General features: G+C 57.6%; 2 protein-coding genes across 2 annotated transcripts; one reads left to right on the top strand and one right to left on the bottom strand.

Annotated features, from left to right (window-relative positions):
• Positions 1-1,501: 1,501 nt before the first annotated feature.
• On the top strand, positions 1,502-8,853 carry PLIN1 (perilipin 1). The gene is made up of 9 exons (XM_057365845.1): positions 1,502-3,068; positions 3,653-3,711; positions 4,308-4,506; positions 4,581-4,663; positions 5,030-5,282; positions 5,447-5,826; positions 6,340-6,480; positions 7,120-7,353; positions 7,807-8,853. Exons 2-9 carry the CDS (start codon positions 3,667-3,669, stop codon positions 8,191-8,193), a joined length of 1,722 nt encoding a protein of 573 aa, XP_057221828.1. The 5' UTR covers positions 1,502-3,068; positions 3,653-3,666; the 3' UTR covers positions 8,194-8,853.
• Positions 8,854-9,066: 213 nt separating this feature from the next.
• LOC130573410 (ras-related and estrogen-regulated growth inhibitor-like protein) lies at positions 9,067-12,130 on the bottom strand. Its single transcript, XM_057365844.1, has 4 exons — positions 11,803-12,130; positions 11,362-11,415; positions 11,024-11,100; positions 9,067-10,461 (listed from the first exon to the last, which is right to left on the bottom strand). The coding sequence occupies exons 1-4, from the start codon at positions 11,939-11,941 to the stop codon at positions 10,036-10,038; spliced, it is 696 nt and encodes a 231-aa protein (XP_057221827.1). The 5' UTR covers positions 11,942-12,130; the 3' UTR covers positions 9,067-10,035.
• Between the last annotated feature and the right edge of the window lie 519 nt (positions 12,131-12,649).

The following is a 12,649-nucleotide window of genomic DNA, read 5'->3' as shown; positions in this document are numbered from 1 at the left end:
AGGGAAAACACATCCATAGAATGCCCTGAATTGAAACAAGGTGATGTTTTGGGAGTTGCCATCAGCTGCCCTGGAGTACCAGCAGTGAGAGTTGGACCTTACAGCCAGTGTAGGCACAGCTGGCTGAATGGAACAGGGGCAGCTGCATTTCAGTAAATTACAAACATCCTTTCATTTGGATGGTCATGCTTTAATGGAAAATGCCAGTTCAGTGAGGAACAAAGGGGAACATCTCGGGCAGAGGTGGYAGGGATGGAGCCAGGATAACCATTAAACTGAGCTCACTGTTAGCTCCTACCCCTGTGAGCAGTGAGTCTTGCAAAGTTGGAAGCTCCAGAATGTCAGCTGATGAACAGTGTMTAAATCACAGCATTCAGGAATGCTTTAGTAACAGTTTCCTTCTGGATTAGTGGCCTCATGCACATTTTGTAATGGAAACAGTAGGAGAGTGGTCATCTCTTCTGCTTCCAGACAAGGCCTTCCTAAYGTTAGCACTGTGCTTGGCATGACATTTCAGGAAATATGTAAGCCTTTGGGGATTCCCAGGTGAGTGTCAAGAGCAGCCTAAAGTTAAAAACCAACATCTCCAGGGAGATATCAAATTAACTGGTTCTATAGAAGAAGTGTGACTGGGGAAGGGTGTGAGAAGCCTTCGAGTGTCTGAGAGCTTTTCTGCCAAGAGCAAGGCAATAAATCAGTCTTTAAATCCACGCAGGAGGKAATACATTTATGTTGCAGCAAAGAATTAAATCACACCTTTTTTCTGACCTGCAAGTAAAATAAAAATCTAAATAGATTGCCCAGGAGGACAGTCCTTATAAAGAAACTGGACATACATCTGACAGCAGTGGTTATGAGGTTGCTGATCCTGCACAGAAATGAATCAGATACCTCTCCAGCCTCCTCCTAGACCAAAGTGAAAAGGTGCCTTGCAGGGCTTTGGGGGTCTGGCTCATCCCCTCACCATGGTATATTAATGAGTATGGAGCAGACTGCAGATGTGGGGTTGTGAATCTGCTTCCCTGCAGCCTGCAGATCCAGTGAGCTCTGAGGGTGTCCTGCAGGAGCACAGGAAGTGTTTCTGGTGTGAGCTGGAGCTGTGGGGCAGGCAGGCTGTGGTGCCTTTGCCCTGCAGAGCCGGGGCTGGCACAGCCTTTGCCCYAGAGGAAGGGGAGGGGGTGAGCACAGGCGTCAGTAGGGCAAAGGCTCTGTTGGCTGCTGCTCCTGGCTCCAAACAAGGCAGAGAGGAGGTTGCCGTGCCCTCTGCACTTTCAGCCAGGCCAGCAGGGCTGGAAAAATCTCAGTGCCAAGAGAGTGAATTTTAAGCAGGCTGGTGCCCTTTGTCCCTGTGTCTGGAGGGCTGTGAGTGACCCCAGCACCCAGCTGGAGGCAGCCCAGCACATTCATGTGCCTCTGTRCCCAGCCAGGCAGGCACAGTGAGCTGGCAGYRAGCTCTRGGCTCTTTGGGAAGGGAAGGGGKTATTTTCCTCCCTTCTGTGGCTTTYCCRTACCCCTGAGAATCCTCCCACCCCATCCCCATGCACGAGCCATGCAGCCAGGAGCAGGGAACCATGTTTGGGGGTTCACCTCTGTGTCCTGCATGGGGGTCCTGGAGAGCTGTGGGTATTCTGAGCCACATGCCAAGGGTCTCCCTGCCTCGGGCCAGCTGGTCCAGGACACAGAGCAGCCCTGGACCTCTTATCTGCACTGATCCCCCACAATAACCCCCAAGGTTATTGTCCTCTCCTCTGACATTTGTCCTCTTCCCACCACGTTGTCCTCATCTCATGAGTTTGGCTMATCTGTAGTCAATAACCAAGGCCTGGCATGGCCACACACAGGTGGTGTGGGGTTTTTTTCAGTCWGTACCACAAATGGATTTGTTGATGATGGTGTGTGAGCCCTCAGTGTGCCTCCCATGCAGCAAGGTGATGGAAGGGCAGCATTTCAGKGAGAGCAGGGAGGGCAGCTGTTCTACAAAGCATTTTTGAGTCTACATTTGGGGAACCGTGTCCTGTTTTGGTCCCACCATCACAAGAGAGATGTTAACTAAAGTCCAGCCGAGGATCATGGTGAGGCATTTAGGGGCATGGAGCACAGGCTGCACCATCACCGRCTGGAGCACAAACTCTGCTCAGATGTGCACAGAGCAAGGATAGGACATGTCAGGCACAAATTGCAGCAGAGAAAATTCCAGCTGGACATTAGGAAAAATGGTTTAACTATTAGTATGGTTAGCCCAGGAAATGGGCCCCAGAGAGAGGGGAACCTTCTCCCTGGAGGTTTTTAAAACTGGACAAGATTTAGTCTGATCTGGTTTTGAGACTAGCCCTGCTTTGAGCAAGAGTTGAATGAGGTGATCTCCAGAGATCCAACCTGGTCTACCCTAAATGCCTAGAGCTTTCCTAATGTACTCTCTGCCCTGATCGTCAGCTAAAGCCTCCTCACCAAAAGCCTCATGAATCATCTCAGAAACTGCAAACCTGACCAAACCAGATTGTTTCGAGCAGAATATGTCCCCCCACGTTTGCCTCCTGCTCCTTGTGCTTAGTAAACTCTCCTGGGGAGAAACCATGTTCTTGGTCTATGTTAGGACCATATCCTGGTCCATAATGAGGCATAACAGGGCTTACAGAAATACAGGAAGGTTTTAATCCTTAGGAAACCCTGCCTGACTCTTCACCTTCTCCCTGTCTGCTCATGGTGTGTTGCTTTCAAGGTGGTGAGGTCCAAGGGCAGCTTCTTCTCATCTTCTGTGGAGGGAGCAGTATCAAACCCTGGAGAATTTCAGCCGTGCTGCAGCTTCTGGACTCTGCAGGGAGGTGACAAAGGGGATTTTCTGCCGTCATCTGTTCCCAATTACGTGGTTTCAGGGAGCTCCTTGGCCCGTTTCCACTGCAATCCGTCAGCCCCCAAGCCCACGCCACTGGGAGGTGGGGCCTCATGGTGGTGGTAGTGGCCAGAGCACGGAGCATCACCCTCACAGGAGCTGCTGTGAAGGGACAGTGCAGACCCCACTCTGCTCTGCTCTGCTCTGCTCTGCTCTGCTGGGGACAGGCTGGCCCTCGGTGAGTAGCCTGTGCCCACTGGGTGCTGCAGGACAGCTTCAGCGGGACCGAGGGTCACCCACTCTCTCTAGATTTCCAGAATTTCATCTGCTGCTAAAAAAAGGGGGTCTCTGCTGGGGCTGGAGCTGTATTTTTATAGGGATGAGTGCTGGTTTTATGAGGAATGTGTGCAAGGGAGATGCTGACCACAGCTGGACATCTCACCACATCCCTACCCCCTGCTCTTCTGCCTGCTCCTCCCTCCTTCTCACCCCTTCTCGTGCACATCTGTTAGCATGCTGCTTGCTCTGAGTTTGCTTTGCCACCGCCCTTTATCCTGACCATACCTTCTCCAAACCAGATGCCTCTCGACTGATTTTTTGTATCTCTGGGTGTTCAGACACAYGAGCAGGGGAGGGCTGTGTGGAGGCATTGGTTTTACAGTAATTGGTGAAAAGTCAAGCGTTGGGCAATGCCACGTCCATTGCATCCATGGGAGGTTTGTGCCAGCCCAGCTGCTGTGTTTGGGGTGCAGGAGTGAGCAGGGAGCCCAAACACAGCCCTGCCTTCAGGCAGAGTCTGCGGCTCCCAACTTTGCTTTGCAGGTGGATGTGCCACAATGACCGTGAAGAAGACTCAGGCTCTGCAGAATGGAAGTGCCAAGGTGGGTGCAGRGAGAGGGAGAGATGTGCCAAGGGGGGCAGGCAGTGTGTGTTGACTCTGCTGGATGAATCCCAGACACATCTTATGCTGTTCCACATGTCACCATATTCTCTTTATATGGACCTTTACCTTCAATAGTACAGAGCATCACCAAAGGGAGAGGATAAACATTGAAATTAAATTGTTCAGATACAAAAAAGTTAACCTTGAGCAGATGGGAGCCCTGAGTGACAGCTGCCAGCTGTGCCTGTCCTCCATCTGTGCCCCATTTAGTCCCCAAACCTCCAGCAGTCACGGAGGTTTCCACCAGGAAAGTGGAGGTTTCYACCGGGGTGGAAAGCCAGAGGGAGCACCCGAACATTTGGGTTTGGGACATTGGAGGAGCATTTGGGACAYTGGGCCACTGCCTGTGGTGTCCCTGCTCCCTCAGCATGCTTGTCCTTACACAGCATACCTGGAACACCCCAGTGGGGTTTGAGAAATCCTCCTCCTCCTGTGCAGCTGAGATCCCCCAGTCACAGAACCAGCAGTGTGTGGGTAATGGGACATTCCTCAGGGAGTGCTGCYGGCTCACCCCTGTCCCTCTGCCCCGAGCAGGAGAACGTGCTGCAGAGGGTGCTGCAGCTGCCCGTGGTGAGCTCCACCTGCGAGAGCCTGCAGAGAACCTACAGCAGCACCAAGGAGGCGCACCCGCTGATGGCCTCGGTGTGCCAGGTGTACGAGCGGGGCGTGCAGGGCGCCGGTGCCCTGGCCATGTGGGGCATGGAGCCCGTGGTGCGCCGCCTGGAGCCGCAGTGTGAGTGCTGTGCCACAGGGATGTGCAGGGGGACAGCCCAGGGGTTTTTCTAACCATGCTTTCGCCCGAGGCAGTCGCTGTGGCCAACAGCCTGGCTTGCCGGGGCTTGGACCACCTGGAGGAGAAGATCCCTGCCCTCCACTACCCCGTCGACAAGGTAAGTCACAGGCAGGACAATTTGAGACAGCCMCAGCCCCTTTGAAGAGCCCACAGGATATCTCCTCTAGATTTAGTAGTTTTATTTCTGGATGGTGGAGGGCTGCTGGCTGGGAAACAAGGCAGCATCTCCAACTAAGGGYTCTTCCAAGGGGCTTCTGCAGCCCAGAGGGCTCCCAAATATAGGCCAACAATGGCCKGTGTCCCATCCCTGCCAGCTACCTCCAGGGCAGGTTGGAGAGAGCTGTTATACCCCTCTTGGAGCTGTTTATGGCATGGGCATGACTGGGATCCCTGTGGTCCCTCTGGCTGTCCCATGCCACCCCAAGCACACCAGCAGGGCTGTTCCCCATCGCTCTGCCCACAGCTCGCATCTGAACTGAAGGACACCATCTCCTGCCCCCTGCAAAGTGCCAAAAGCACCATTGGCAGCTCCATGGATAAGATCATAGAGCTGGCAGCAGAGGGCTATGAGGCCACCAAGAGCACAGTGGAAACAACAGCCAAGTACACGAGGAGGAACTCGGTGACCCAGATGGCAGCTGCAGGGGTCGACACGGCCCTGGGAGGGCTGGAGAAGCTGATGGAATACCTGCTGCCGGAGGAGGATGAAGAAGCAGGTAATCCTGATGCCCAAATCCCCTCTGAYAGAGTCTGGTGACAGCTGGCTGGGTGTCTCCTTGCTTGTGGGGTGTTTGGGGCAGGAGGCAGTCCCTGGGCTTTGCCATAAGGCTGCCTAGGAGGGTTGTTCCACCAGGCTGTAACCCTGTTCTTCTGCCTTTAGATCAGAAGCCCAAAAAGAAACATCTGTCAACACCAAAGGTCTCCCAGCAGCAGCCCAGTGCTCCCAGTGCTTCCAGTGCTCCCAGTGCTCCCAGAGCTCCCAGTGCTCCCAGCACTCCCAGAGCTCCCAGTGCTCCCAGTGCTCCCAAGGCTCCCAGCACAGCCAGCACTCGCAGCGCTCCCAGCACTCGCAGCACTCCCAGCACTCACAGCATTCCCAGTGCTCCCAGTGCTCCCAGTGCTCCCAGTGCTCCCAGCACCCTGGGCCGGATTGGTGCTTTGGTCAGCACCGTGTCCCACCGCGCTTACCAGCAAACCACGCAAAGCCTCCAGCGTGCCAAAACCAAAGGGCAGGAGCTGGCCTCCTGGATCCCCATCGTGGTGAGTGCCAGAACCCACTGCTGGGTTCCTGCTCCCCCAGATCCTTTCCTGAGTGGGTTCTGCTTTCTGATGAGACATTTCAGGCTCTTGGAGCAATCCTGAGAGCWGAGTACGTTTCCCCTGCTCACAGGACGAGCTGGGGCTGGCGGTTCCTGTGTGATGTTCACACACGACCATGTACCACATCAGCGGGACAAGTTATTTTTAGCAGCTCCCAGTGTGTAGTTGTTGATTTATGGCCTTGCCATAACATCCTTCCTAAAGCAAAAAGGCCCTGCAGAAAGCCAGAGGGGATGGGGAGAAGGAGGTGCCTCCCCCACCCCGTGGTGCAGTGGGAACATCTTCCCTGACCCGTGCCAAAATCCCAGAGCTCCCTGGGATCTGCCCTCAGGGTTTCTCCCCAGATGCACAAATGAACTCCCTGCTCCTTGGGCACCCCTAAGAACTCCTCAGGGATGGGATGGATGGGCCCAGCCAGCTCCCTCTGACAGATGGCTGTTCTCTCCCGTGCAGGGCAGGCTGGCCAAGCCGAGGGTCACCCCCCAGACCCGCAGTGACCGGCAGGGCAGCACCGGCTGGCTGAGCTGGCAGCCCAGCAAGGCACCGCCACAGAAACAGGAGAAGGCAGGCAAGAAAGACACCAACCACACCAAGGTACCGAGAACAGCAGGAGTGAGCTGGGGATGCTCCAAAGCATTCTCCTATGCAAGCATGGAGGCTGTTCCTCCACGCTTTTGGGGAGCAGGCTCCCATCCCTGCTCAACCCTGAAACTGCAGCTCAGAGGAGGAAAGAAGGGGTTGGCAGTGGGACAGCCCCAGCAGTCCCTCCCTGATCCCCCAAAAYTGGGGGCTGTGAGCAGCACCAGGCSAAGYCACCCTGGTTTGTGTGTCCAAAACCCTTTTGGAGCTGTGGGATGTGCACATAACTCCCCTGAAAACTCCCCAGCCGCGGTGGCAGCAGCGAGAGCTGGGGTCAGCCGGCGGGCTGGGAACAGCGCCCAGATGGGCTCCGCTGGGACCTGGGGACGGGAAGCGGCAGGTTGGGGTCGCTGCCCTTCGCCTCTGCCGGCAGCGGAAACACAGCCCGGACAGAGGGTCCCGCGGGGCCGGGACAGGGGGGAGCTGCTGGGGACACGGACAGACCCTGCTGCAAAGTGCCGCGGTGCCTTTGCGGGGCAGCGAGCCTGAATCCCTCAGCTTAGAGCTGCAAAGGGGATGGGGAAGCGAGGACCACCCCAGAGGGGCCGGGAGGGCAGGGATCGCGGCCGGGAGCTGAGCTGGTGTCTCTCGCAGGCAGGGCAGGAGCCSGGGCTGGTGGGCAGCGTGGCTCACAACCTGCAAACCGCCTGCGCCTCCGGCATCTCCAGCGTCAAGAAGGTGCCGGCCGTGGCCTGGGATGCGGCAGAGGGGTTCATCCTCTTCACCCCCCGCAGGCTGTCCAGGGCCATGGAGACAGTGGATGCTCTGGGGGGGACCCTCGTCAGTGCCCCTAAGCATCTGCTGGGCACCCTGTACAGCTACGTGCCGGTGAGTTTGTCCCCAGACAGGCCCTGTCCATCTCCAGCAAACCCCATTTTGCTGAATTTCCTCCCATGAGCAATGTCAGGGGGTACCAGGAGGGTCCCACCCTCCTCCCAAGCATCCCTCAAGCCATGACAGTGAGTCCCCCAGTGGAACAAACAGGTCAGGCAGTGGTGGCACCTTCACACAGTTCATGTGAGCCGGGGTGTGACCCCATCCCTGGGAAGGTGAAAGTTTAGGCTGAGACCACATCCCCTCTCATCCCCTCTCCTTTACCTCAGCCTGTTGCTCCCCTGGCACTATTTCTCCACCACAGCTGCCCAAGAGCTGCAAGTCGCACCCTCCCCTCCGCTCTGGGGCTAACTGGCTGATCCCAGGGGATAAGGGGGGCTGTGTAGCACAGGAGGAGCAGGGCTGGCAGGGRGCACAGCCTGGCTGGGTGCTGAGCCCATCCCTCAGCTCCGCAGACAGTCGGTGAAGGAAGAAGAAGCATCCAGGGGCAACAAGACCAACCAGGAGAAGAAAGAGAAGAAGGAGGAGGAGGAGGAGGAGGAGGCCAAGCCCGCTGCCCCCTCCAGCGAGGAGAAATCGCAGCTGAGGAGTGACTGGCGGCTGTACCGCGGCCACCACCCCCTGTCCTTCCTGGGGCTCGAGGACCCGCTCTTCCTGCGGCACAGCTACTACCGCAGCCCTGCCTTCGACCCCGAGTACCCCTTCCCACGGAAATCCGCCTTCTCCCCCTACAACCGGCGCGTCAGCGAGGGCTCCTACCGCTTCAGCCCCGAGTCCGTGTACAGCCGCGCCTACTACGGCAACTTCTACAGCCCCGTCTTCAAGAAGGACTGAGCCAGCGTGGGGACAGGCACTGCCAGCCCCTCTCAAATCCCCGCAGCACGCTTAGCCTGGCCCCTGCCAGCTGCCCACACGCACCCCTGTTCCCAGACAGGAGCTTCATGTGGTACACAGGCCATGGGATGGCTTTGTTCTGAGCACCAGGATGGGGGAATAACGGCAACCAAAAGCCCTGCTGTTGGAAAGGTGGGACTAGGAGGGTGAAGGAGATGGGGAAAGAGTGGTGAGAYCAGAAGAAAGGGACAGCCAGGGCTGGCACTAGGCTACCTTGGACCCTGCGCAGCGGACAGAGTGAATTTAGGTGGGCTAGACATTGAGAACAGCACAGAGAGAGCAGGGAGGACAGCAAAGCTGTCAAACATCACCACAGCAAGCCTGTTTCCCCATCCTTCCTCCCTYCATCCCCCCTCACATCTGTCCCTGGCCACAGATTGCTCCTCCATGGAGGGGCTGAGCATCCCCACCAACSAGCAGGATTCATGAGCGGGATATCCCTGGGTACTTCCCTCCCAGCTGGTGGTGGGATGGATGTTGGGGTCAGGAAAAAGGCTGGTGAGAACAGCCTTTTGGAGCTCCTGGAGCCCCTCTCCCACAGGATGGCCTGGCTTCCCACACCTCGTTGTATCTGCTGCAACAATAAAGCTGCAATCACAAACAGCCCATCTGCTCYGCTGCTGTGTGGGACTGAGACACCAAACCATGAAACAGAGACCCCAGCTCAGGGCCAAGGGAGTGGGTGCAGGAAACATCCTGTTCCATTCCCTGTGGGTAGCTGCAGGGACAGTGGGTGCTCATGCCCAGCGCTGTTCGTGTCTCTTCCCATGCCCCAAGTACAAATTCACAGCTCCAAGGAGCCGTGGCTTCCTGCCAAAGACAATTTATTGCATTTCCAGAAGAACACAGCAGARAAATCAGTGTCCATACAGCACGCACAAACCCTCTTCCAGCACGCTGCTCTCCCAGGGCACACAGGGAAGGGTTTGGGAGGTGCAAGGGAAAAGCCTCCCAGCAGCAGAAGRGTTCAGTGAGGAGCCCAGCGACCCCTTTCCCCACCTCCTGTCSTCCCCGGGGACAGGCAGCCTTACAGGAGCGGCTTGGGAAGGCTCGTGGTGCATTCCCACCCTGGGAACCAGCCCCGTGCCTGGCTGTTCCCAGGCACAGCCTGTTCAGCACGGGGGAAACGGCTGGGATYGCTGACAGGCTGTGGGGGAGAGGGCCACGAGCAGGACAGCTCCAAAGCAAGGCAGGGGGATGGGAGGCACAGCCCTCACCAAAGCACTCCAGGATGGCTGGTGCTGTGGGCTCTGGGACACTTTTACACAGTGAAACACACGTGGAGATCACCAGTGCCTCCCCAGCGGAGAATCCCCCTCCTCTCAGTTCATGGGTGCTCCAGGGGTACTCAGGAGGATCCTGATGAGTGTTGAACAGCAAGAAGGATCCCAGGGTAGGAGTGGAGAGACGGGGTATCCTCCCTGCTCACTGACAGCCTGGGCAGCTCCAGCTGCAGGAGCTCGGGGTGCTGCTGCCTGGAGCTTTGGCAAAATCACGCCGTGGTTTCCAGTGTTGGAGGAAAGAAGGAGAGAGCAGGAGGCACCTAAAAAGCTGGTGCAGCRAAGAGATGAGACTGTCCCATGGCAGAGCCGAGGGGAACACACCACAGTCCTCAGCTGCACCAGCCATGCATGGCAGGACACCCAGACCCCGACATCAGCAGGACAGCAAGGAACCCGTCATMTATATGGAAAGACACACCATGGGCACCTCCATGGGCACACAGTGAGGAGGGCTGGCCCAGCTGGGCAGTGCAGAGAGCAGCACCACCCCTGCTGCAGCTCAGAGCGAGTCCGTTCGCTTGCGGGCAAACACAGCCGACACGGTCTTGACGATGCCACGGATCCCTGTRCCCTTCTTGAGGGCCAGCTTGGTGTCCGGGATGCGCTTGGCCAGTCCGTGGAACACCATGAGGGCCCCGTGATAAGCCTCAGCTGCAGAGACCTCGTAGAAACCACAGTCCAAAGAGAGGGCCAGCAGCCGCCCCTCCTCGCTGGACACCGCCCGCTGGTGGTGYAGGTCCCGTTTGTTGCCCACGATGACAATGGGCACCTTCTCCTGGCTCTGTCCCTCCTTGGCTGCCTTGATGAACTGGATTTTGAGGGGCAGCATGTTGAAGCTGGCACGGTCACAGATACTGTAGACCAGGACAAAGCTGTCTGCCCACTGGATTCGCTTCTCCTCCGAGGAGCCATCCTCTGTCTGCTCCTGGGGAAAGAGAAATGGAAGGGTTGTTAAACTGGGCTCCCTTCCTCCACAGCTGCCTGCTAGAAGAGGGCAGATAGGGATAGGGATGTTAGGGAACAACAAAAGGGCAGAGAGAAAGAGGAGTACCAAGGAGGGCAGAGAGAAAGAGGAGTACCAAGGAAGGCAGAGCAGCACCTGGCAGACCTCAGCAAGGTCTCAGCTTTCAGCATCACAGGCTAACCCTAACCCTCCCCAGCTGCCAAGCACTGCAGGCTGTAGGTGACAACAGTGTGGGGACCTGCTAGCAGCCCTTCTTCAGCACAGTCCTGTATTGGCATCAGTGGCTCAGCTCCAGTGCTCTCAGCCAGAGGGCCATGAGCTGAGGTGACAATTGCTACCCTGTCAGCAACGCTGCTGCCCTGTGCTTGGCAGGTGAGAAGGGTTCAGCCACCTATGGACCCTCATATTCGAGAGCTGTGCTCAACTGGACCTCCCAGCCCTTGGTTCCCCATAGGTAATTTCCAGTAAAGGGTTTTTTTTGTCCCCAGGGCAGAAATAGGTGATAGGAGTGGAGCCCTCTCACCTGGGAACTGGGAACATCCCAGATGTGGAAGAGAATCTCTCGGCCATCCACAGTCAGGTTGTGGCTGTAGATGAATTCTGCCGCCCAAAAAAAAAAGAAAAAAAAAAAAATAGTCATCTTCATGGTGTCACCAGCTGTCACCCTGAACTTTCTRCACCCCAGAGAGGCAGTTCTGGAGCAAAGAGATGGGTCACCGAGTAAATACAACATCGAGCCCCTGGGAGCAGCCAAAGGCTCTGGAGCAAGGCAGCAGAGGATGGGCTGCCATGAAATCCTGCAGGCAGGAGCAGGGCTGTGTCTCGACCCCAGTCCCTGGTGGGAACTGGCCTGGCACTCACCCATGTCTCCGTACTCCCCAATAAAGCGCCGGGTCAGGAAACGCACRGTCAGAGCTGCAGAGGGAAGGACARGAACCATCAGAACATCCCCAAACCTGGAGGGTTCTCCTTTCCAAATCCTCAGCAGAGTCAGGCACCATCCCCTTGTGAACTCCTACAAGCGGGAATGACCTCTGAGCTTCCCCCAGCCACCAGCAGSTCTGTGAGCACAGCAGCACAGCAMKAACCCAAGCAGCAGCAGGACCCGGAGCATCAGCAAACTGCAGCTCATGGAAAATACCTTCCCTTTCACTCACCCGCTGCCGACAAGGCTGTGCTCAGCTTCCCCACCKTGAATCACAGCTGCACCCCAAGGCTCAGCCCCATCCCACCAATTTTCTCCATGGGCTGGTCCTCCTAACCCTGCTGCAGTTTTCAGCCCTGTTCCAGYTCAGTGCTTACCCGATTTCCCTACGTTGTCCGCTCCCATGACAAGGACGTTCGCTTCCACCTTGAGGGCAGCGGGGCCGGGCAGCTCGGTGAGGGCAGGGTGCTCGGGGGTGAAGCTGGTGCTGCGGCGGAGGGGCAGCCGGAGCCCCATGCCCGTCCGTGGCCGTGCCCGTGGCCGTGCCCGTCCGGCAGCCGCAGCCGCGTGTGTACAACTCSGCTCAGCACCGCCGACAGCCCAGCGCTTCCCACGGCACCCAGGGGACCCGCCAGGCCCATTCCCCTCCCCGCAGCCGCAGGGGCGGTGCAGAGGGAACTGCAGGCAGCCGGATGAAAAACTTTGTCATCGCTCAGATTGTCCTGAACATACGTCAGTGGCTGAGCCGGCCCTGCCAGCCCCCAGCGYGGCGGGCGGCCGGGAAGCACCAGCTGTCTGCACCAGCTGCTCCGCAAAATGCATCCCCGGTGGTGCCCACGCCCCCACCCCGAGAACTTTGTGCCTCGCCAGGGCCACGCAGACCCCCGTCCCTTCCCCCGGTGGCCGTGGGGATGTCTGCGAGGAGTGGAGGATGTCACAAGTGCCGGGGTGTCAGCGATGAAGCAGCTCATGAGRGATGCCAGCCCCTCGTGACTGATGGAGCATCTCACGGCTGGTGGAACTTTGTTTCACCAGAGACGGAACACCTCACGATTAACGGAGCGCTGCTTCGCACGTGACGCAGCATCCCACGAGGGATGGAGTCCCTTACGAGTGATGAGGCATCCCAAGAGTGATGGAGCATCACCCGGGAGCCGCCGCGCAACTCCCGCAGCCCACGGGCGCCTCCCGCCCCCGCCGAGGTGCGGAGAGGACCGGCTGCAT

This window comes from Malurus melanocephalus, unplaced genomic scaffold, assembly GCF_030028575.1.
Source record: "Malurus melanocephalus ecotype Western Australia unplaced genomic scaffold, MMel_1.1 scaffold_58, whole genome shotgun sequence".
Lineage (NCBI taxonomy): Eukaryota > Metazoa > Chordata > Aves > Passeriformes > Maluridae > Malurus > Malurus melanocephalus.
This window is presented reverse-complemented; position numbering and strand designations above follow the sequence as displayed.